This window comes from Coenobita brevimanus, chromosome 55, assembly GCF_032717465.1.
Source record: "Coenobita brevimanus isolate Jiangsu-jjx chromosome 55, ASM3271746v2, whole genome shotgun sequence".
Taxonomy (NCBI): Eukaryota; Metazoa; Arthropoda; class Malacostraca; order Decapoda; family Coenobitidae; genus Coenobita; species Coenobita brevimanus.
The window spans coordinates 57,044,830-57,071,396 of NC_137008.1; the positions used below are offsets into that span (position 1 = coordinate 57,044,830).

At 41.1% G+C, this 26,567-nt stretch overlaps 1 protein-coding gene across 1 annotated transcript in view; it reads left to right on the plus strand.

Moving 5' to 3' along the window:
- The first annotated feature begins 9,822 nt into the window (after positions 1-9,822).
- Positions 9,823-26,567, plus strand: part of LOC145401328 (uncharacterized) — a 39,225-nt gene continuing 22,480 nt past the window's right edge. Inside the window, exons 1-7 of the mRNA XM_080273653.1 lie at positions 9,823-9,897; positions 12,141-12,382; positions 17,866-18,330; positions 20,233-20,293; positions 20,674-20,684; positions 23,669-24,481; positions 24,697-24,865. Coding sequence (XP_080129779.1) covers positions 12,198-12,382; positions 17,866-18,330; positions 20,233-20,293; positions 20,674-20,684; positions 23,669-24,481; positions 24,697-24,865 — 1,704 coding nt within the window. The 5' untranslated portion in view covers positions 9,823-9,897; positions 12,141-12,197. The remainder of the gene's footprint in view (positions 9,898-12,140; positions 12,383-17,865; positions 18,331-20,232; positions 20,294-20,673; positions 20,685-23,668; positions 24,482-24,696; positions 24,866-26,567) is intronic.

The window sequence follows — 26,567 nt, forward strand, 5'->3', positions numbered from 1 at the left end:
CATCCCCACCCCTGCTTATCTGTCCCCTGTTCAGTCCTCTCTCCCATACCCTCATCCATTCTCCCCTCCCCACCCCACTCACCCTCACCCACTCTCCCTGTCCTCCTCTCCCTTTCACACTCCGTATCCCGTTTTGAAAGTGTAACCAGGTGTCACTCTTATTCCGACAATATTTATTGATTTTTCGGCATTCTATTTCACTGCATTGTTTTGGATCCAGCCCACCCCTTTTATAACAGTGGGAATTGGGTAAGGATGATTAGCCTATACTAATGGTGAAGTTGATGATGATGTACAAGGCATGCTTGACTATGCTGACCCACTGTATCACTAGCAATAGTTCATGCCACAAAGCTCACTAACTCATGCAAATTCAAAGCACATTCTCGACCAAGCTTTACTTAAAGCCACACAGTATCCGTGTGCGGATTGCTAGTTTCTCAAGAGCTTATTTCACTAATAATACGAAAGGTTTGCTCACTCTTGTTTACAGTCTGAGTTGGTGTCTACACTCCGTACACAACACGCTATCCTCCCCCACCCCTCATTCCACAGTCAATCCCCTCCTCCCCCCCTCTTCCCCCCCCCGGCACCTCTTTCCCTACACTCAACACGCACACGCCTACTCTGCCTAGCAATATATTGTACCTCCTACCTCAGAAAAAACTCAGACCTCCACACCTACTTGACTCATATAACCCCCCCTCATCAACTCTGCAACAGCACACTCCACACAGCTCTCTTAATTTCAGCCGACACCCTAATTACTCCACATCCCTTTCACTCCACACACAGCATCCCTTCCCCTTCCTAGTCCCTGTTTAGCCCACTCCCACTCCATTCACCACTCCTTTACACACCACACCTCTCTCATTCACCAACCTTCCCACTATGCAACCCTCCCACACACCACCATCCCTACAACTCCATATTGCCTCACTTCCCCAGTTTCACACAGATCCCTCCCATTCATATCTCCACTCTTTCACATCCCGCCCACCCGCCTCCAACTCCACACCGTCCCCACACTCTACTCACTTTCACACTAATCTCTTCCATTCACCCTTCCACTCCCCTCAGCACCCCACTCACCCTCACCCCTGCCCCACAGCACCCCTTACGCATCAGGCCGCCTTAAATCATGACCCTTACTCAGCCACAAACCACGCAAGCCTTCAGCACTCCCTCCTCCATGTTAAATAAAGCTTATATACCGTACGATTAATGGCTCCATGCCGGGCCTTCCCTACTCTTCCAGTTCTAAGGCAAGAGTTAGACAGAATATAGACAGCATACCGTGTCGATTGCCTAGTTATAAAACTGATAAGTGCCCCTGCTCTTCTAAACATATGCCCTTATCTTCTAAATGTATGCCCCTGTTCTTTTAACTTTATGTCTTCGTTCTTCTTACGCTTTCCTCCTCTTGTTCTTCGAAGTTTTTCTATATCCCATTCTCTCTCTTGCGCTTCTGTTTTTCTTTGGCCCTTCTTCCCTAGTGCTTCTAATGCTCTTTTATGGGTCTCTCTAACTACTGTTCTTAGAAAGACTTATTTCCACCTTCATATTTTTTTTCTCTCTCTCTCTCTCTCTCTCTCTCTCTCTCTCTCTCTCTCTCTCTCTCTCTCTCTCTCTCTCTCTCTCTCTCTCTTTATATATATAAAAATAGATAGATGGATAAATAGATAGACAGATCTTTCTTCTCTCCTCTTTCTTCTTCATCGACAGTCTACCCCATTAGTCTTCTGGATCCTTATTCCCCTCTCGCTCTGTGATAATTCTTTTTTTTTTTTTTTCCTTGAAAGAATATTCCTCTCAATTTTTTTTTTTAACTCTTAAATCCATGCCTCCTACCCTTTTGAGACTTCTGCGTCCCCATTCCCCTCAAGCTCTCACCACCCACCCACCCAACTCTCACCTCTCACCTCTCCCACATCCCCCTATTAGCTCTCCTTGTCTCCCACTCCTTCCCTCCCTACCCTCTCTCCCTCTTCCGTCCCCCTCGCTTCCTCCCTCCTAGACTCCTCGCCTTACTTCTAGTCCCAGGCTGACCCTTCTTTCTCCTCTTCCTCACCACCCCACTATCTCCCCATGTTCCCCCCTACTTTCAAATCTCCGTATTTTAGAACGAGTACATTAATTTTACGCAACACCTGAAGCTGCTCACTTACGTCATGGTAGTTCAGTCAACCCATAATTTTCGGCAACACTTTAGATGTTATTTTTAGGTTATGGTACTGCAGCAAACCATTATATAATTTTCAGCAATCTTTAAGAGGTCCATTTGCTTAACGGTAGTTCAACAACCCAATTAGCTTTCGCGGTAGTGTAACTTGTCATTAGTAATTTCCCATAACTTGTTCTGTCTTTTTGAGCAATAGTATTTCAAGAGCACATTTGTTTCCCGCACCACTAGGGTGTTCTCTCGCGTCATGGTAGTTCACTAACCCACGAATTTCCCCCAGTCTTAATAGTTTGTCCCTTTACAGGTTTATCATGCGGTCGACGTCATGGGATTTTTTTTTCTCTCTCTCTACGATTTATGGGCCCCGGTGGTCTGTATTGCTTCGAACAGTAGCCATTCTTTTAGCTTTTTAAATATGTATAGCTGGTTCGCTGATTAGTATCTAGGTTTAGCAATGCAGTCCCGTCACAGATAAATTGTCTTTATACTCGTAGGTTCGAGCAGCGGCCATCGTTTTAGCTTTATATATATATATATATATATATATATATATATATATATATATATATATATATATATATATATATATCTGGCTTATTGAACAGATTAGCTTTTCGGTGCCGTAATGTCTCAGTTAGTTTCATTTATTTTAGTACGCCATGCAGTTTACTCGTTTCATCACATTTTCTATCTCCTCATCGTGATGCTTTTGACTAGTGTTATGTTGTTGGTGGTTCGTTCAGATTCAGAGAGTTGTTGTGTCTGGTGTTTGAGGTCGGCCATTTACCTCATGCCTCTCCCCTTCATTTGTTTCTCTCCTCCCTCTTCCCCCCTCCCCTCCCTCCACTATCTTCCCCTGTCTTTCTCTCTTCTATAGCCATACTGGCTGCACCCTTTCCCGTCCTTTTCTCCTCTCTTCCCCTTTCTAACGCCCATATATAAGGCGCCTCTCCGTATGCCTTCCCCTTTTACCCCCTCCCATTCTCCCTACTAACACCCCCAGACCTCCTTCCCCTCCCCTCTCCTCCCACCCCTCCCTGTTTTTATAGCCTTAAGGCGTCCCTATTTCCTCCCCCTAACCCATCTCAGTGCACATACTAAAACCCTCTTCCTCCTTACCCTACCAGTCTCCTCTCCACCTCTCCAGCCTCACTCATCAACCGTAAATATATATAAGAATAAGAAAAACAAATAAAAATCCTCCACCTTGCCTCACCCCAGTTTTTACCACCTCTTGTTAAATGATAAGATGAAACTGTTCAGTGTCTCCTAAGATGCTCGGTATCATGTTATGGCTAGATATGTAAGCACATTTATCTACAACAAGGTAATTATTTGTAGTACGATATTTCTTGTTTGACTAGTATGATATGTTGCAGTGTATCGGATTCTGCACAAATTACACACCCTCCCTCTCATAGTGTTTGTATTATCCTATTTTGGGGTGACGAAGGGACCTCTTTGTGATGAAGGGATTATGATTACAGTGTGGTAGGACAGACGATATCAACACTTTGTAGGAGACATGCTGGCTCAATCAGGTTAAGGGTAGCAACACTTAAACAATGTAATTAAAGATAAAGATAAATCACAGGAGATGTATAGCTCGATGTATCATATGCAAGACGCCTTACTTCTGTGGTAAGAAGATATACATCTCATGGGATGCCAATTAAAGATGATCTAATCAAAACTCTTGGTAAGGCAAGACTGTTGAACTACGTAAGTTCAAGCAGACAACAAGGGTTCTTTATGCTTCCCGCAACGCTGAAGATCTTTATTTCTATCTCCGATTTGTTTGTTAGATATTCATCAGAATTTCCAAATTCCAGTGTATCAGACTCTGGGCATAGACCAAACAAGCTGTTCCCTCAAAGGTTCATCAATCCTCTCATGCATCAACAGAGCCTTTTTTTTTTTTTTTTTTTTTGCCATCCTTGTTTTTGATATTCTTGTCTTGGTGGTAAGTTGGGGCACTCACCATTCACTCAATAAATATAATACAAACTTCAGTTGACTTTGTACTGAGTAACAAGCAAACTGCTTCCTGCAATCCAGGAAACTGTTTACTCCGTTGAGTGGCAACCATATAACCAAATGGACACCACGTAGCCTAGTGAATTAAAGCTCTCCAGTCGGATGGGACCAGTAAGTGTTTCCATCTGAGAGAGTGTTGGGGTTTATTGCTCACATTGCTACCCAGGGGCAAGCGACGCTGGTCACCCTCGCCTTAAATATCAGGATTAAGCAGCGTGGCTCTGGGTCCCTACGCTCCTGATGGGGCAGAAACGAGTGGATGATAAACAGATAGCCGTTCTCGTAGTCTACATGTCATATACCATTTGACTGAAGCTACCTAGTAAGAACCAACTGGCCTACTGCCGTTATCATCTTTTCTTGTATTCTTAAGGGACATACAGTACATCCTCGCATATCACCGTATGGCCATTAATACGGAACCGTCTGTACTAAATATTGCTGTCTAATTCACACAAAAGGAAATCATCTCAATACTACTGAAAACATAATCGTTTCAAAGGAATTACGAAAATATACTGGAAACAGTATCTATGACCGAGCAGACAGTCGAACAAGGTCATGAATGGAATAAGTAGACGGGTAGGAGCGACGCTTACCGATGTCAACAAGAGGTGGGCTAAGCATATGCAATGCTTGTAAGTGTAACTGACGACAGAGTTCGTTGTGGAGTATTTAGTTAAAGTGAATATATGTGTGATGACTGGGACATGTGATATGAGAGTTTGGTAAGAGAAGATTTACAGGGAGCCCTTCAAATTAAGTGTGTTAAGGCAGGGAAAATATGTGTCACCGCAAAATAGTCTCAATGCAAGGCGACAATAACATTTTATAACAGTTTGTGTACATGGACAGAAGTTAAGTATTTGAACAGTGGCAGAATGTATGTACAAATATTATGTCTCTGTATATAATTAAGGGGACAGTAAGGAATGATGAAATTTTTGAGAGGCTACAGGCGCAGAACTTATCAAATTTTTCAGCATTGTTACTTCATCGCCATCGAATTATCTAACTCATTTTTCCTTTACCATGGAATTATACATTTATGCTGGGTTATGTGAGACTGGAAATTACACAAAAAGTTAAATATCATGAAATGAAATTAGGAAGAGCATTTGCATTATTTCCCCTGCACATACATCAGACAGTTAGCTACAAGGGGAACTTAACATCTTTGCCACGTAACGTAAAACTTAATATTGTAAACAAGGTAAACGGCGTATCCAGGATTGCTAGGGAAGGGGGAGGAGATCCTCCAGGTAATCATCTTCAGTCTCCGTCTACAGTGTTAGAATGTAAAGAGAGAGGAGAGGGCAAAAAGGAAAATAAAATTATTCTACGAGTGCTCTCTCGAAAATCCTGTTGATCTTTGAAGTAAACCAAAAAGAAAGACATGCACTGTTAATTATGTCCATTGAGGGGGAGGGAAGAGAAGATGAGGAGAGCATCGGGCAATCTCCATTTAAAAACAAACAAAACAATGGATACGTCCTTGTAGATAGTGATGGAGTGTGGTGGTGGCGCGAAATGTGCAATGTGTCAAACTACAGGATATATTACATGAAAAACAGGGATGGTTTTGACGTGGAATATGATGTGTGGATGAGGTTTTTACTTTGCGTGTGTGAAAAGTACGTAAGAGAAGAGGCTTGTTTGTAGCCCAAAACATTATATGGGTAGGTGACCAGACTACGCTACATGTGGTATTATGTAACGGAAAAAGGTTAGATTATTATAAAATTGTTGAGACCTTTTTGCTGTATGGATTTGTTTTTATCCATTGCTTCTTCCGGAGTCCATCCTTACTCATTCCTTGCACGCGCTCAACCCCCTCACTATCGCAAATCTCCCCCAGGCTGGGTAACATCGTTTGGTGGCAGCAAGAATAGATGATAATGGACCTGGTAGTAGTAAAGGGATTAATGGACACTTTCTAACCTCATAATTAACACAGATCTTCCATAGACTAAACAAAATACCCGTAGATTGACAATAACAAGAATTAAATAAAAATGACGTTCTGGTACTGAAGAGATTAATGAATTTTGTTTCTACTCTAATATAGTAAGTGAAGAGCGCCTACTATCCACTCATTCGATGTATTTCTCCCTTTAGATGTCTCTACATTGAGTGATATGCCAAATGGTTTTCTGCAATCAGGAGACCATTTACTATGTTGGGTGTTAGCCAGATAACCAAATGATGCTTGGTGGTCTATTATAGGTTCAGGCGTCCCAACCAAATGAAGCCCAAAAGAGTTTACATTCAAGGGACGGCTGCGGTTTATTGATCACAAAAAGCCACTCAAGAGAAAGTGAGGCTAGTCGTCCTTGTCTTAAATGCTGGGACTGAATAGCCGAGCCCCGAACTTCCACGCTCATGGCGGGGCAAGGAGAACTGAACGATGCTGATGATGGTGATGCTGATGGTGATGATGGTGATGATGATTATTCTAATCCTCTCACTACCAGAGATATCTCCCAGACCGGGTAAAATAGTGTGGCAGTACCGAGGAGGACAAGAAAAAGACATTTTGGTACTAATTGGAGTGTCAGGCACAGGTTAATTAAAAAGTCCTCTCTCTCTCTCTCTCTCTCTCTCTCTCTCTCTCTCTCTCTCTCTCTCTCTCTCTCTCTCTCATACATATATATATATATATATATATATATATATATATATATATATATATATATATACACACACACACATACATACATACATACACATACATGCATACGTACATACATACATACATACAACATATACTCATACATGCATATAACAAATAAGCATACATGCATACACACACAGACCGATAGATAGATAGATAGATAGACGGATATATTATATATATATATATATATATATATATATATATATATATATATGGATATATTATATAATATATATATATATGGATATATATATATATATATATATATATATATATATATATATATATATATATATATATATATATATATATATATATATATATATATATATATATATATATACCCTTCCAAACTTCTCATAGCCTACTCATTCCCAGCTTCCCACCCTCCTTCCCACTTCCTCGACCTTTCTCCCCACCTTCCTTCCCACTCCATCTCCTCACTTCCCTTCTCCCCATTCACTTCTCCCCAGTATTCAGCACTCTATTTGCCACCCCCCTCCCTCTCGTCCCCACTCTCCTCCATACCTCCCTGACTCCTCCCCACCTTCCTCCCCACCTCCCCCAGCGACCTAATAATTGGGTCACCCTCTATTTGTGACAAGATGATAGAGTGTTCTGCTTTGCAAGGTTCACGGAAAACAGTTTGGTGGGGAAGGTGGTGTGGGTGTGGGTGGTGTGTGGGTGTGAGTGATGTGGGTGTGGGTCGTGTGAGGGGGTGAGGGTAGCTGGTGTGGGTGTGGGTGGTGTGGATGGGTTAGGGTAAATGGTGTGGGTCGGTGAGGGTAAGTGATGACGGTGTGGCTGTGAGAATGAGTGAGGAGGGGTGTGGGTGTGGGTGGGTGTGATATGGGTCAATAAAGGTAGGTGGCGTGTGTGTGTGTGTGTGTGTGTGTGTGTGTGTGTGTGTGTGTGTGTGCGCGCGCGTGCGGGCGGGTGGGTGGGCGTGGAAGTGTATTTGGGTGTGAGGGGTGGGTGTGGATGTGGGTGAGGGTAGGTGGGTGTGGGTGTGGGAGTGGGTTTAGGTGTGGGTGTGGTTGTGAATGGGCGAAGGTAGGTGGTGTGCATGTCGGTGGTGCTGGTTGATGAGTGCAAATGGTGGGGAAGTAGGTGGCGTGACTGGGTAAGGGCAGGTGGTGTGGGTGTGAATGTAGGTGTGGACATAGTATGAGGATGTGGGTGGTTAGAGTGCGTAAGGGTAGGTGGTGTAGGTGTGGGTGTGGATGGAGTAGATGAGCTAAGGTAGATGGTTTGGATGTGGGCATAGTTTGGGCGTAAGCATAGTGTGGATGCTGTGTTGTGGATGACGATGTGAGGAGGATGGTGTGATGGTTTCGAAAATTATTCCCCAAGCTAAACATTCGATAATCTCTCCCGAACTGAGTAAAATTATATGGTAGGTAACTGGATGGATTAGCATAAGACTCCTAAACATATTCAGTCCTATTACGAGGACTGGGCAAAGTACAACACACAAGGACGTGCTTTTAAGTTAAGCTTGCTCCCGTCAGGCCATTATATTCAGCTTCCGTCAGACGTAAGGGGTTAACGCAGGCGGATGAGACAATCATAACCCATCCTTGACTTCTGGCCCGAGATTCACTAACAAACAATCAGTTCCATCTCACAACCATGGTTTATTTTTGCGGAAAAGACATGGATACGGGAGAGCAAAATCCTCCAGTGTTTGTTACTCTTTCTGAAACACAAACTTCATGATCAAGTCACTCTCGCAACTGTCATTTGCAGTAAGGACGAAGAAAAGAGAGAGCACGATATTCCCACTGTATTATTCCCGCAAGTAACTAGTCTGAGTCTACTTCTTGTCACCCAACCCATTTCACATACAGAAGTCCTAAAAGAGACCGTGTTATTGTTGATCGATAACTCATATACAGTGATGTGGTGTGTGGCAGCAGTCTGTATGTGCGTTTGACATAAGAGTTCCTATGTTTCACCGAGTTTCGCGTTCTTATTGTTTCCTTGCATCCATCTTCTGTAATTATGTTACCTGTACAGTGAGTCCTTTGTTTCACCGAGTTTCGTTTTCTCTGTCATATTTTTTCCTTGCTTATTTCCTAAATAATTAACCTTTGTTATCCTTCCAGCTCTATATTTCCATTTTACCCTCATTGTGATTGCTTTTTAGGTACACTGGCGCTTGTAACCCTCAGCAACAACGATAATAATTTGGTCCAAATAAAGTATCATTGTGATATAAACCATATTTCGTATCTAAGGCGGCATTTCTTTCATCCCCTCGTACAGCCTGAGTTAACGGATGATCAACCTGTCGTACTGTACAGACCTTTAGTCGTGATCAATGATAACCTCTTCAGCCCGAGGACGTACTTTGTATCATATTTGGCTTACTTCAGATTTTAAGAACCCCCCTTCGGCTGAAGGGGTTACGATATAGCCTACAGTAGATCATGACAGTGCTCTGTGCCCGTCTCGTAATGCTGTCACAGTTAACAGCTCGGGGATAATTGATGATTGACCTCAAACATATATCACAGCCGTGTAGTGATTCTTCACTCCCTGGAGGAAATGTTGTAAAGATTTTTTATTGTCTTTTCATCAACCCACTGTTGTCGAACAGACGAGTAAATGTTCGATATCAGTGTTGCCAACACTGGCAAGATTGTTTCAGATATATAGATGCAGTATATTCACACGCAAACTATTATCATTAGTTTGGACGGATAAATATACCTAGTTTAAATGCAAAATATAATAAAAGCTCAAAATTCTCAGTAATATGAAAGAATGTATTTTTGTACAAAAAAAAAAAAAAATCAATAAGCTATAAGAACGACTGCTTCCCCCCCCCAAACCCGCACCTCACAAATCCGGATTGCAAAACTGAGAACTCTTGATGTTTACATTCTTTTGAGCGCAGACGACAGCGCCACGGATTCTGAAGTTGTGTTCATGGAAATAATGTTCTTTGACAGTGATATCAATGAAGCAAGGACGCAAAAATGTGACTGTTCGTAAGGTGAGCCATTTTAGGTACTTGTCGTATGATACTGATCACTCATACTGAAGGAAAGTGAAATTGCAGCTAAATCAATGGCAATAAATTCTGTAAAAAACATTTTCTTCGAGATGTTTTTTATGTGTCTCCTTTCCATGCTTGATCTCAGTTAAGTTTGAGTATCATAATATGAAGTAATCGGTTAAAGCATCCCAGAATGGTTTGTTTCAAAGCAGATTAAAGGCTTCAACATGCTTGCATGTGTCGGCCTTGGTCACCTAATGGCGGCTCTCCACGCTGCATGATCCATTGCAGCCTCCCTGTTCAGTCCCTTAACCCTAAGGTCACACTCAATGACCTTGTCCCATGTCTTTCTCGGTCTACCCCTCGTAACCCCACCCCCAGTATTAACACTTCTCACCTTCCTCACCCAATTATCATCCCCCATCCTTTCCACATGTCCAAACCACCTCAATCTACCTCTCCTCATCACAACACCAATACACTCCAGTCCCATCCATGTGTGCAAGTTAAGATTAATTGTAAACTGAATGGCTATGGCAGCCTCACTCCTCAGTAATGAACAAAGGGTGATTTTTACTAATCAATTTTGAATCTTTTAGTCATGTTACCCATCAAAAATTTCAAAAAGGACAGAACAAAGAGGATGTTAGGCTGGAAACCTTGTATCATTTTAGAAACAATCAAGTATTCTTTGCTGTAAAGGATATCTTTATATTTATTCATCAGTATCTGTACAGTTTTGGCTCTGATACAAGGCTTGTTGGTGTGGCTGGAAAGGGAGGTTTTACTCTTGGGTACTGTGGGAAATTAAAGAAGTACAGTAATGTGTAAACCACTATAGATGTAAAAATTTACTCAAGAGTAATTGAAGGCCACATTAAGAAAAGCATAAAATTACACTTGAAAATTTACTTAGCAAAGTATGAAAATATACCTGGAATTTTGTCAAAATTCCTGGAAAAGTCAGGGAAATTTTTTCTGACCAGAGAGTGGGAACCCTGTATATTCTTCATAAGTTTTTTTTTTCAATTTTGACCATTCTAGAGCTCAGAAAATATTAACTGTCATTCAAAACTGTAATGTACAGACCATATTTAGGATAATTATGTCACATTTTGACTCAAGATGATACAGTCTGTTTTATTTTGTTGTGGTTGTGGACACCAAGCGATCAGTTGATAGACACTTGTTGATCTTATCATACAGAACTCTTCACTCAATTTTAATCATTTTGGAGCTCAAAAAGCATTAATTGTCATTCAGAATTGTCATCCACAAACCATATTGAGATCAACAGTATTTCTCACCTGTGATTAGGATGTTGATTCAAAATTTTCTGCCTCATTGCCACACAAGTTGTGTTGATTGCCACATAAAAGGAGGCAGGGTGTAAACTGCTGTTACCATGTAAATCATGCCTTGTTTATAAAGAGTCTACACAAATTACATTTTCACTACAGTTCAGTTAGGAGTGCAGGGGTTGTTTTGAGAGGATGCCAGTTGTTCTCCATTCATGGGGATCTCTACATCCCTTGCAAATATGGAAGGACCACTGTAGGGAAAAAATTACTGTGAATCTATATATCATTGCTTTTACAAATTCCATTGTATACCTGTGTAACATGTGCGGTAGAATTGAAACCACCGGTTACCATAAAAGAATCTTCCCAGAATTAGCTTTCCTAACTGGAGCTGGATCAGAAGGCCATTCTTGTTGTGGTCCCAGGTTCTTCTGAACATGAACCCAGTGGACTGGAGGCTAAAGTTATCCTCCTCCTGCAGTCATCCATCTGTCATTTGGGGACAGGGAATCTATTAAGTAGGCAATATAGCCATCTGGTTACAGTATGTGAGTGCCAGCCCGTGAAGGCAGTTTCCCCCCCACCCCAGAAAATCATTATTTTCACCTATATACCCTCTATTCTCCATAGTGCTAGAATATGATGAAATACTGCTGGAATCTACCAACCAAATTGTATTACCGGAACATTTTATAAGCATTAGCTTATAAAAATGGAGTACCGGTATACCAGATTTTACATTACAGACTTAACTGTAAGAACCAGACCAGGCCAGGTTTTCATCACAGGATCACTGCTCTAGTTGGCTGGATATGTGATACATAATATATGTATAACTGCCCGACTTTTTATGTTGCCAGCACTCAGTAAAATATTTTGTACCAGCACCTGACAGTATGCTTTTATGTTACCTGATTTTTTTTTTTTTTTTTTCTCCAGTAAGGATGGCACTCTCAGCACGAGTATAAGGCATGTGCCTTGGGTGTGAGAGTGAGAATGATGATGCCGCAAGAAGAGGAGGACCTTGAAGACGAGTTGAAGAGCCTGGACATTCGTGAGGATCATGGGGCGGAGGATAGTGACGTCACACCTACTAACACACCACCAGCCACACCCCCAAAGCTCTACATTAAGAAGTATCCACCAAACAAGATTGGTTTTCAGGAACTCAGAGATGCAAGGTAAACCTGATACCCCTACTTTAGTTATATACAGTATATACCATATATTGTTTGTCAGTTCAGTATACTGTACACTGCTGTATATCCTCGATATAATGCACTACAGTAATTCAGACACAACCCCGTGTGGTAAGTTGAATGTTATGCAGAATCCACAGGATCCCTGTTTAACCCCTAAAGTCCTATGTCCGACGATTGTTGGTTTCCGAACTTGGTATGTGAAGTCCTATGGCTGACAATCGTAGAGAGGTTACAAAAGACTGGAGAGCTGTAATCCCTCCTCTTTTATGATGTAAATGGTACCAAGACAATGGAAACTAAGAGGTAAGGTAGTGGGAGGCATGATCTGGCCTCCTTCCCGGGTGTAGGGAGGGACCCTCCCCCACACCATTTCTCCATCTCCTTCTGCCCAATTGGATCCTGCCCTCTGTGTCCCCTTCCACTCAAACTATTCCCCATACCCCCTTTAGACTGTATTGGCTGTGTGTGGCGGGCATATTCCCTCCCTTTCTCTCCCTGCTGAGGCCCCCCCACACTCCCTCCACCTCCCTATTCTCTGTTATGACATTCCATTCTTAATCATAGCTAGGAATGACTTTATTTTTGATGGTCAGCAGTGCAGTAACCATTAGATATATGAGAATGAAATACAGTATACATTTTCTGGTGTGTAAAATCAAGAAGACCAAAATTTACTTTGTTGTAATTTTTTTTTCTCTCTCCGTCTATACATGAGGGGTAACAATTTTTATTTTTGATGTTCTTTGACAGTCGATAATGCAGTAACCATTAAACATATGAAAGTGAAATATACTTTTTTTGGTGTGTAAAATGAAACACTTGAAATCTATAAGAGCAAAATTTACGTAGGTGGAAGTTGAAAAATTGGACCCTTTTTGCAGTTCTGGGGGTTGCCAGTGTCAGCGATTTGTGGTCTTTATGGGTTAAGGCATTCTGATACCTATTTTGCTGACTTTTGTCACAGAATCACTTACAGGATAACGTAATGGATAGCCTCCTCTAAGCGACATTATCTCATAACATGTGTATTTAGGGTTGACATGCTACTACAAATTGAGCGTCTATGTATGTCGACAGAGATTAATGGACACACTTATCGCAATTTTATTAATTTTACCCCTTTTGGTTGCTCATGTATATCAGCCAGTGATAATGGACAAGATTTTGTGCACCAAATCAGAAGTTTTTTAAATCAGGGATTCACTTTATAGATAGATATATGTTGATAGTTTTTATGAAATTTTCTAACATTCCTCAAGTGAAATGCTGTTTGGTAGTGAGACCTGGGTGGTAAAGGAAGAGGATTTTTGTAGGCTCAAACTTACAGAAAAGACAGTGGGCAAATGTGGAAAAGTAAAATTATGGTCTATGAGAGAAATGAGGTCACTGAATGTACAGTAAGTTGAATGATGAGGAAATGGGAAATGTTAGTGCATGTAAGAACTTGGATAGTATGATGAGTAAGGATGGAAGTTGGGAGAATGAAGTGCTTGAAAGGGTACAACAGGGAAGAAGGGTTGTTGGTCCTTTGAAAGCAGTGAAAGAAACAGGGAAGTAAGCATGGAAGTAAAAAAGCTGCTGCATGATAGTATTGTGACACCAACATTAACATATGGAAGCAAAGCTTGGACCTTGTTGGAAGGACACAAGTCAAGAGTGAGAGCAGTGGAAATGGGTTATTTGAGAGGAGCATATGGAGTTACATGGAGAGACAGACTTACAAATGAAGGAGAGTTGTGGTGTGGATGTGGATGTGATAGAAATCATTAGGTGAAATACATTGAGGTGGTTTGGTCATGTGGAGAGGATGGAGAGTGAGAGACTAACAAGGAGAGCATATGTGAGTGAGATGGAGAAGGGGGGGAGGCTGAGAATAAGAGGGAGGGATGGAGCCAAGAGGTATATTAGAGACAGAGATGTGGACTGGGGGAGAGGGCAGTGAAATGGCAGGAGACAGGGCAACATGGAGGCAGTTTATTTGTGGCCACCCCATATGGGACTGGGGTGTCTGGCCATAAATAGATAGACAGTAATGCATTCTTGAATGCAAGTCCGGGGGGGCTAGAATTGCAGTTGAAGAATTGAGAATGTTGGGACTGGAATGTATTGGTGTTGTGATGAGGAGGGGTAGATTTAGAGGGTTTTGGCTTGTTTGGAGGATGGAAAATGACAGATGGGTGCAGAAACTTAGAAATGTGAATGTCGAGGGTCGGTTTGCGAAAGGGAAACCAAAAAAGACATGGGACAAGGTAATAGAGTTTGACCTCGGAAATAAGAGACTGAATAAGAAGGCTGCCAGACACTGAGAAGCATGGAGAGCTGTCATGAGGTGACCAAGGTCAATACACACAAGCATGTTAGAGCCTTTATAAATGATACAGTACAAGTGATGCATACTGAGAAATAATCTAAAGGTTGGGTTTGATGAATATCATTTTAGGCAGTATTTAAAAATATTGGATGCTGAATTCATGATGTGCTGATCTGTGAGTAATTGCAGATTGCTTTTTTTATTACTTATAAACATATCTAATTTACAGCAGTTATAGTTGTGTGACTAAAACTGTAAGATGCATACCTTATAGCACGATATGGAGTTACTATAGTAGTGGGATACAGTGTTGCTGGAGAAGGATGCCTTCACATGATGACATTGATATAAATGGGTAGCAGTTATACAAATGTTCCTCAGCTCTCTCCCTGTCACCAGAAGGGAGGATGGTGGACTGCAGAAAACCAGCATCATCCTGTTGTTGACTGGGTTCACAGTCAGATGAGACTGGGACCACAGCAGTGAGATACAGTATTACCATACTGTGCAGTACTTAATTCATTTCTATTAAATGTCCTTGAACATAGTGTACTGCGTTTGTCAGCCTCATTCATCAGATGGTGGAAGCAACAATTCAGGGACTAACAATGCCCCACATCCTCTGGCATAGGCAGAACCACAGCCTCAGCCCAAATATAGAATATGTAGTAACTAAGTTCCACCCTAGTCTATCCACCATTAGGTTGCAGAGACAAAATTTTATGATTGTATATCTTTGTTGTTTGCAACCTTCCATGAGATATTGGCACTCCACCTGGTCGTAATGAATATTTTCATGGACTTGAAATCATTAAGCTTGTTTCACAGTGTATGGTAGTCACACATAGGTACAACTGCATTGAGTGAGTAACCTATATGGTGGTTTTCCCTGCCAATTAGTGAAAGGTATGCCCCAAACTAAGTTCTTTTGCTTTGACTGTCACCAAGAACACAAAAAAGGATGGAAATGTAAGATGAAAATTTCTCCATTGATAGACATTGTATGTTTATAATGATAGTTCCCATATTAGGAAAAGCCAGAGACAAATTCAAACCAATTTAACTTTGCATCAGAGTTATGTGGTTCCCAGTCATTTATTGTGACTTAGTGGGAGGATGTGCACAGGGTCCCACCATTGCCATCACTTCCACAACCATCACCTGAAATAATTTTCCCATTTATTCTAATTTGAATTGCTCCAGAATCATCAAAAATCATCTTCGTAACTTGAAGTATTACCTAACACATTTGACTGTATATATAAACAGAAGTAAGCAGTAATGGGTGCATGAGGGTGAAATTGAGGATCCAAGAGGAGAGTTTGCACACACATCCTCACCTAATGACATGTTATGAACTTAGAGGCTGTTAGGCTGTTAGATGCATAGGAACAGGTACAAAGTGTGTTTGTAGACAAGTTCTGGATCATTCAGGATTTCTATATTAGCAGGCAGAGGCGCAGAAAGTGAGAATTGTGAACATTGGGATGGGGTTATGAGAAGCAGGCCATAAAAGACCTGGGATGAGGTCACAGAGTGTGACCTTAGGGATAAGGGACTGAATAGGGAGGCTGCCAGAGATTGAGCAGCATGGAGAGCCACCATTAGGTGACCAGGGCTGATGCTTGCAAGCATGTTGGAGCCTTTATAAACAACACGAACAACACCACAGAGTTATGACGTTTGATCTGCATGGTTAACATTAAATGAAAAAATTTAGTCAGCCTTAGAACTAGCTCCACTATCTATCTATCGCCAGACGCCTCAATCCCGTTTGGGGTGGCCACAAACAAATCGCCTCCAAGTCACCCTGTCCCCCGCCATTTCACTGCCCTGCTCCCAACTCACACCCCCCCTCTCTCATATACCTCTCCACCCCATCCCTCCATCTCATCCTCGGCCTCCCCCTCCCTCTTCCCCCCTCCACCTCACTCACATACATTCTCTTCGTCAGTCTTTCACCCTCCATCCTCTCCACATGGCCAAACCACCTCTGTGTGTTCCTCATAACACTTCCTATCACATCCACATCAACACCACAACGCTCCTTTATATCCTCGTTGTGGTGTTGATGTTGATGTGATAGGAAGCGTTATGAGGAACACACTGAGGTGGTTTGGCCATGTGGAGAGGATGGAGGGTGAAAGACTGACGAAGAGAGTGTATGTGAGTGAGGTGGAGGGATGTATTTTACAGGTGTACAGTAGATAGCCAGTGGCTGGAGTCAGGATAACAGATGTAGACAGTACTACACACAAGTGGCTTAGAGTTAGGTGAGACTTAATGTAGGTGTTTCAGTGGATGAAAGGAATAAAAAAGGGTGATGTTAGCAAGGTATTAAAAGTGAGCATACAGGACAGAACTCAAACTAATGGTTTCAAACTGGATAAATTCTTTTAATAAGGAGGTAGGTAAGACCTGGTTTGGCAGAAGGGTAATGGATGTGGATGAGTGGAATAAGCTGCATACTATTTCAGGTGCTGCCTCTTCCATTGAAAGTTTCAATGCTAGGCTAGATAAGCATCTCACAGGTAAGGATTGAATATTAAAATTATCCTAATTACTGATTCATTGTTTTTTCCTTCTTACAGGTTTCACTGCAGCAGTCGCTTGTCTCCTTTCATCTTTTCCTATAAAAATTTCTTGTCAGTTTTTCTATACTGTGTGGTGCTCCTTCTCACACTCTCCCTGCTGGTTTCAGCTGGAGGGTTTGATGAGTGGAGAAGAACCTTTTTGCTATCCTTGTCTGAATCTGGTAGTTTAGTTTCACTGTTATTGAAGATGCCTGACATAGGTCAGGTGGCCTACTGCATTTGTCCTTTCTCCTCATGTTCTTATGTTCTTGATGAAATGGCTAAATTCTTCAGTCATGCAGTGCCTCAAGAAGTGTAAAACAGTCATCTGCTTTTTAATAATCTAGACTAAAGTAGCCACTTTTGACCTCTACTCTTCACAAGAGTTAATACAGGACTGCCTAATTTAGTGTAGTGGAGTTCTTGTACTCAGTACCATGCAGTATTTCTGTGTACCATATTGATGTTTTACATGATAAGGAGAATAAAACAGATTGCAAGAACTTATTTAACTGTTTCTTTGTAATTGACCTCAGTAAAATGTTTTAAATTATTTACTAAATGCAATCATTCTTCAGATCCTCAAGACCAGATGACTGTGACAGCAGAACTGAGTCGTCTATGTCGTGGGGGGATGATGAATTTGAAGGAGAAGCCACAAGACAAGTCAGTGTCCTGTTTGATCAGTTGGAGAACTTTCTCTACAAGGAAGACACACCACCATTCTCTCCCATACCTCATTTAGGTCGTGGTGATGCCTACACTCCCTTCAGCCTTAGCTCCAGATCGTCTTTGACACTAGAGAGAGATTTGGAAAACTTATCTGAAAATGAGGACCAGAACTTATCAAGATCTTCCAGTGTTGATTTCACTCCATTTAGCCCAAGTGATAAATTGTTCGACATTGAGGAACTGAATGAATCAGAGATATATGAGAGTGGAATACAGTTAGACAACAGTTCAGACATTGTGGAAACTGAGGAACCATCACAAGAACTGAAGGATGAGTGTTCTAATTGGATCCAACAGTTTCCACATTTTAGGTAAGATATTGTAATGATAGTTTTATTGAGATAAATTTTTTCATTCCATCCATCCATCATCCAATCTTACGTTGTCCCATGAGGAGCGTAATGGCCTGGGGCTAGGCAAGTTGAACCTGACATTTAAGATGAGAGTGACAAGCCTCACACATCCCTGAGTGGCATTACTTGAGCAATAAACCACAACCACTCCTTAGAAATAAACCTTCACTGGCTCAGTCTGATTGGAACGCCATAATTACCCACTAAACCCTCAGGCAACAAAATTTGGTTTTATGGTTACCACCCAGCATAGTAAATAATTTCCTGGTGTACAGGAAACCATATGGCTTGTCACTCAGTGTAGAGTTACCCACAGGCAGAAGGAAGAGGAAAGCATGATGGAAAGAAAGACAGAAGAGGGAGTGTAGAGTCACCTGTAGGCAGAAGGATGAGAAAAGAATGATGGAAAGACAAACAGAAGAAGATGGAAGGAAAGAAGGATGGAGGAGAGGAAAGAGCAGACACCTGAGAACAGCACTACATCAAGTGAGTGGATGGTGAATGCCCCCACCTACTACAAGGTAAATTTTTTCTGTGAAATATTTAAAGAATTATTATTATGTTGTAGGTGGGGGCACTCATCATCCACTCACACGATGTAGTGCTGCTCTCAGGTAACTGCCCACTGATCTCTTCCTTCTTTCTTTCTTTCCACTTCTGTCTTTCTTTCCTTCATTCTTTCCTCTTCCTTCTGTCTACGGGTGACTCTACGTGAGTGACAATGTTCTGGTGCCCGACATCGTTTCCATGATGAGTTGTAGTTTCACACTGTTTTTACATATTACATACAAAGGTGTTTAACGTGTGTGTAATATATTGTGATGATAATCAACTAAACACCATAAATGTTCTGGTGCCGGACATCGCTTCCATGATGAGTTGCAGTCTCACACTATTTTTACATATTACATACAAAGGTGTTTAAACATAATTAATGTGTGTGTAATATATTGTGATGATAATTAACCAAACACCATCTTACTATAAGTGTGGTGTTTGGTTGATTATCATGACAATATATTACACACGCGTTAATTATGTTTAAACACCTTTGTATGTAATATGAAAAATTGTGTGAGACTACAATTCATCGTGGAAACGATGTCTGGCATCAGAACAACAAGCCAATTGGTTTCCTGTACACCAGGAAACCATCTGCTACACTAGGTAGTAACCATATAACCAAATAATGGCACCTGGTGATTTAGTGGGTAATTAAGGTGTTCCAGTCGGATTGAGCCTGTACAGGTTTATATCCAAGGTGTGGTTGGGGTTTATTGGTCACGTAATGCCGCTCAGGGATGAGTGAAGCCGGTCACTTTCATCTTAAATGTCAGGACCAGGCTCCTGTGCTTCTCATGGAGCAACACAGGATTAGATGATGATCATGATCATGGTTGGCAGTACTGTTTTGAACAATAATGCCAGTTTTTGTTGCAGATTTTTCCTCCATAGAGAGGCTATGAGAGTGTTATCTAGTCATGTTGTAGTACAGTACTAAAAAATTCTTATTTCCATCTTGGCTTCATCTTATGAAATGGTGTGTTATGTGAATGATGGATTTTTCAGATCAGTGAAATTTTATATTTAGCAGTAAAACCTGATTGTAAGTCAAGGATTGTGGCATAGCCAGCAACCTGTTTTTCTTTCACAGTTAGTAACAGAATCACCTGAGGAATTTCAGGCCAAAAAGTGTCCCTCTTTGGTTTGTAATAGTGAAAGAAAAATTTTAGTTCAGACAAGTTAACAAGAGAAGAGCTTTGCTATCATTTAAAAATATTTTTAAAGTGGGAAATTGAAGGTTACCCTACAAGGATTTGTCAGTAAAAAATTTGTGTAATTTTGTAATATATATTTCAGAGTCAGAGGTCGCCATCTCAGCTTGAAAAGATTGCAGTTAATAGAGAAATATTTTGGAGAAGTAACGTAAGTACTTTTCCCATTTTTTCATGTACCTCCTACTATACAGGATGGGTGCAGAGGGATGGTCTGGTGGGGGCTTTCTTTCATTTTCTGTTTATATCTCCATTGAAATTGAAGAGCATTGTTCTGGATCTCTCCACCTTAGGTAAACATGAGATACCAGTATATACTTGGTTAAGATGATGATAGTTTTGAGAATTTCAGAGGGTAAGCACAGTAGCTTCTTCCCCCATTATTCTTGAGTACAGTACTTTCCCCTTTATGGGACAGTTCTCTGATGCACATAGGACGGGCCTTTTTGTTGTACAGTGGTGTAGTGAGTTAGCCCCGTCGCCCACAAACAAATATTTTATATGTGTGGTGATAGTGGACCATAAGGATTTACTGCTGTTTAGTGATTGGGGTTTACGACTCATGTAATGTCACTTAGGAGAGATTAACTTGTCCCTCCTGCCTTAAATGTCAGAAGTGAATAGTGTACCTAGCTCCAGAGCCCTTTGCTTCTAATAAGACAGCACTGGATTACTGTTATTGAATGGATAGCAAGAAATTTTAAAAAGTAAAATATTTCTTATGTGGTACAGGATACTCTCTGCAGTAATGATTTCATATTGTGGCTATTATTGGTTTTTCAAAGTTCAGACCATGAAGCACAATGACAAACTAAAGAAAAATTGTATTGTACAGTTTGAGGCAGAATTCCACCAGATATTTACTTCTTTTGCTTTTCTTCTTACTTAATTAGCCAGTATTCTTAAGGTGAAAACTGTGTGATGTCCTTTTGTTACCTCTGCTGACATTGAGAGGGCTTTCCCTCAGTGTTAAGGGATCTTTGTATGCGGTTTGTGTTAAAAGTGTAATGCTTTATGGTAGTGAGACCTGGACAGTAAAGGAAGAAGATATATGCATTCACAAACATAAAGAAATGACAATGATTAGGTGGATGTATTGCTTACATAGTGCCACTTTGGGATGAGTGAGGCTGGTCATTCTCATCTTAAATGCCAGGACCAACTTGCCTAGCCCTGGGCTGCTGTGCTCCTTATGGGGCAACTCTGAATTAGATGATGGATAAATGGATGGACCAGGTGTTGTAGTTTTGCATTTCCACTTTTGTGGATGGACTTCATTTTACTCAGGCTGCCACTGGACAATATTATTCAGCTGAGGTAAGTTTTAGTGGTCAAAGAATTGAAAACTGTCAGACTTAACCCTTAGAATGCTTGAATTTCTGTCTATTTGTCTATCTATAGCCCGATGCCTAATCCTGTAGGGGGTAGCCACAAACAAATCATCTCCACATCACCCTGTCCCCCTCCATTTCGCTGCCTTCCCCCCAACTCACATCCCCCACTCTCATATACCTCTCCATTCCATCCCTCCATATCATCCTTGGTCTCTCCCTCCTTCTTCACCCCTCCTCCTCACTCACATACACTCTCCTCATTAGTCTCTCTCCCCATCCTCTCCACTTGGCCAAACCACCTTAACATATTTCTCCCAATGCTTTCTATTACATCCGCATCCACACCACAATGCTCCTTCCTCATTTGTCCGTCTGTCTCACCATTTAACTCCACATGCTCCTTGCAGATAACTCATTTCCACAGCTCCCACTTTTTATTTGTGTTCCTCCAACATGGTCTAAACTTTTCTTCCATATGTTAGAGTTGATATCACAATACTGTCATACAGTGACGTTTTTTTACATCCATGCTCACTTCCCTATTTCAGAATACTGCCCTCAAAGAACCAGCAACCTTTCTTCCCTGTTGTACCCTTTCAAGCACTTCATCCTCTAAACTTTCATCCTTACTCATCATACTACTCAAGTACTTAAAAGCACTCACATTTTCCATTTCCACATCATCCAACCTAACTGTTTACTCATTGACTTCATTTCTCTTGAAGACCAAAACTTTACCCTTCTCTACATTCACCTTTAGTCTCCGTTTCTTACACACTCCCAAACTCATTCACCAAGCCATGCAGTTCCCCTTCGTCTTCATGTAACGATACAGGATCATCTGCAAACAGCAGAACAGGAAGTTTCCAAACACTTCCCTCCCTCATTAGGGCTGCGCCAGCATCCACTGCCATACCTTGTATCTCATTTATAACATCATCCATATACAGGTTGAACAACCATGGAGACATGACACATCCCTGTTTCAATCCAACATTTATATAGAAGAATTCACTCAGTTGCCCATCCACATGCTGTAGCACCCTACATACTCTTCCTGGCATTCAACAGCTTCCCATTTACTCCATATATTCGTACTGTTTTACATTCCTTGTCTATCCACTCTATCATATGCATTCTCCAAATCCATGAAGGCCACATAAAACTTCTTTCCCTTCTCTAGAGTCTTTTCCACTAAAGACCTAAGGATGAATATCTGATCTACACAACCTCTTCCCTTCCTAAACCTCCCAGTTCTTCACCAACTAATTCCTCAGTTATTTCCCTCTGTCCATAAGCATCCAACCATATACTTTCGTGTTACACTATGAAGACACTTGCCCCTATGATTACGACACACTCCTTTTTCTCCTTTTCCTTTGTATAGGGGAATGATAATACCTGACTTCCAATCCTCCAGGGGGCAGGGGGGCTCAGTGATAGAGCGTGGGACTCGGGGCCGGGGGTCATGAGTTTGAGCCATGCTCAGTAGCTGCCATGCCAGGAGGGATAGCTCCCTCCTGTCACCTAGCAGGGCTATATGATCTAATAAGGTCTGGCTCGAGGGAATATTTCCCCCTTCCTTTCCAATCCTTCGGTACTCTACCTTCCTCCCAGGCCAGTCTGCGCATCTTCCATATCCATTCTACTACTATCTCTCACCCTTGAATTTCTCTCATCAAAATAAAATAGTCTGGATTTACCCTGAATAATATACCCAGGTGTGTTCATGGCAACAAAAGGGTTAACCCCTTTGATACTGTGATGTCGTACATATCATCATTACTGGCAGAGAATTTTATCGAACTTAGGGTTAATGTGATTATTTTTAACTCCATCACTACATGAGATTGTCCCCACTTGAATAATGTTATGTAATTTTTATATTAATCAGGGGGCCACCAGGTGACTTAAAACAGCAAAAAGTGGATACGGGATCTGATAGGGAAAGGGGTAATGAAAGCTATTACAAACTTCTCATATTCAGAAAGTCTTGTAGTCTGTATATTTGTCTGGTGGTGATAGAAAAAAGACATCATTATAATGAATGGTTTGATGGAATCGTCTTTAAAAAGCGGAACTGCCTGAACCTTACTAAGCACCTTCTTCATTAAAACGTTGTCAAGATGATAAACACAAAGTATTACAGTTATTACCTCAGTATGTAAACTGGCCATTATTTTTCAGGTGTGAAGAAAATGCAGAGGAAGCTGAGGAAGTCATTGCTCAAGATGGTGACTTTTACCACTTGCTACCCTTAGTTACATTATCAAGTGCCAATTCTGAGAAGAGTTCCCGTAGTGATGATTCCAAGAAAGAACGTTCGAGTAGTAGAGTTTGTAGTGGATCCAATGACCCAGAAGTGTTGAAAGAACAGGTTTTGATAATGCTCTTTGATAGATTGTGGTCATCAGTAACAGAAGTGATTGAGCCAGTGCTTCACCAGTATGCTAGGTATGTGATTGAACAGTCAGTGCAATATTCTTCATTATCCAGAGAGCCAAGCACACGAGGCTCTCGGGTGGGTAACCAAGCACCAGGCAGGAGAGTTAGTGAAGAGTTGGTGAGAACAAATACAAAATACCAGCATCCCTCAAGTGCAGTACAGAGACCAATTAGTAGAGATGAAAGAGGTAGACCTATCAGTGGTATCAGAAGGCCATCTAGTGCAGCCAATAGGTTACAGAGTGTAAGTTCCATGCCTGATATTCATCGAGAAGAATTACAGGAATTGTTACATGTTTCCTCAAAGCCTCTCCAACACCATGAGGATGCAGTGAGAAATAGAACTTCATCAGCATCACAGATGAGGGGAATGTCAGTTCAGTCACAGTTTTCTCAGATATCACTTCCTTCCCTTCCTACACCAAGAACACCTAGCCATAGACCATTATCTTCTGCTGCAACTAATCACTTGCTGACACCAAGGAGGGTGGACTCTTCAGTTAACATTGGAGAACAAAGACCTACTTCTACATCTTCATATAATGCTCGTGCAAGGTCAGCATACTGTACTTTTATCTTGTAACCATCATGTGGATTTTTTTTTTTTTTTCCCCAGAGGTCAGTTATGTAAACCGCCAGTACCAGTTACAGTGGCCATTGTTATATCTCCCCTCTAATATTGTTGTTATTAAGAGCTGAAGAAAATATGATAGGGTTGTGCCAAGCAAAGCTCTACAGTATTTTTATATCATATTCGTATTTTATTTCAGATTCCAAGAAAGACTGCATCATGTAAGTCGACAGGGAACCATTAAGGAATTTAAAGGAGACAGTTTGGAGATGGATAATGAAGAAGAACATGAAGTAGCTAGTTCCACATGGTCGAGACATATACCCTTCCTTCCGCCCATTGTTGATGGATCAGATGTCACAGCTAAAGTAAGACCAGTGATGTATCTGTATATGATGAGGGTAAAAATATACAAAGCATAAACCTTATTACCTGTGACCTTCCCATTCCTCAACTTCTTCACAGTTTTATATACTGTATATATATATATATATATATATATATATATATATATATATATATATATATATATATGCACACACATACACTTCTGCCAGTGTCACATTCTCAGACATCACACTTCTGTGTGTTGTAGCAAAACCAGTCACATTTACCCCCATTCTGTATTCATAATTCCCAGTCATCGGCCATTCATAATAATTTTTCTTTCTGCTCCTTATTATATTTTCATATGCCTGTGCAGTATCTACCCACTCTCATCCTTCACATTGTAATTTTTTTTTTTCACACAATTTTAAATTTCTTGCATCTCTTTCCCTAATGGTTTCCTATTTTCAGAGTAGCCAGTTTACATTCCTTTTCATCAGTTTCCTTTTTCATCTTTACAAACCTTTTAAAGCATTTATGCTGTCAGTGTAAAGTTCTTTTTCTCTGCATATCCTGGAAATGTCAGAAAATCTTTAGCTCACATAGTATTGAAATGGAACTATCAGAAAATTCTAGCTTTCATGGTTTTGATACTAATACTGTTGCAGATCATCTGAACATTATCACCCTGATGAGAAAACCATCTCAGGGAGCAATAGTGTCTGCCTCCCTGCTTCACATGCATTTAATATTTTTATGGAAATTTTTTTGCACTGAGTACCCTGAGGAAGCCAGCAATGAAAAAAGATGATTGACACAATAGACATTGCAAAAGAGGTCCATATCAAGGAGCTGTATGGAGAAATCCACATGAACATTGTTGATAGATTCTCCATTGTTTTCTGTGATAGAAATATTATGTTAGTAGAGTAACTGAAATAAAAAAAAGGATAATCAAAGTGAAAGTTTGCATCAGGCTTGATAACTAGCCACACAATCGTACCTCTTAGGCAGAAGATTCAGCCATCATTTAAGTCCAAGCTTCCTCTTTTCCACTGCAGTGTTACAAGTCATAATATACAAGTGAGCTTAATTTCCCAAGAGTTTATAGTTACTGTTGGGAAATAATTTGCTGGCTGCACTGGAAGTTAAACTTCCAGCCCTTGGACAACCATTACCTGTTGTATGGTCAACCCCGTTGTGATGATCCTTACCCACATCACTCTGATGACATCATTTACATTCTAATATTGCCACGACCATACTACTTTTTTCAGCTTTGGAGTCTTTTAACTGGAGGACTTAGATACACCGTTAGTACCTCATTCACTGCTAGAAGTATTTCCTGACTACTAGAAGTCTTTCTTAAGTTGAATAAAATCATCCTTTGGTAACAAGAATAAAATACAGAAATATGTATCCATGCATCCATCATCCAATCTTACATTGCCCCATGAGGAGCGTAGGAGCCCGGGGCTAGGCAGTTGGTCCCGACCTTTAAGATGAGAGTGACCAGCCTCACTCATCCCTGAGTGGCATTATATGAGCAACCAACCCCAACCACCCCTTGGATATGAACCTTCACCAGCTCAATCCGATTTGAGCGCAATAATTACCCACCAAACCACCAGGTGCCAAAATTTGGTTATATGGTTACCACCCAGCATAGTAAATGGTTTCCTGGTGCACAGGAAACCATTTGGCTTGTCACTCAGTGTAGAGTCACCCACAGGCTGAAGGAAG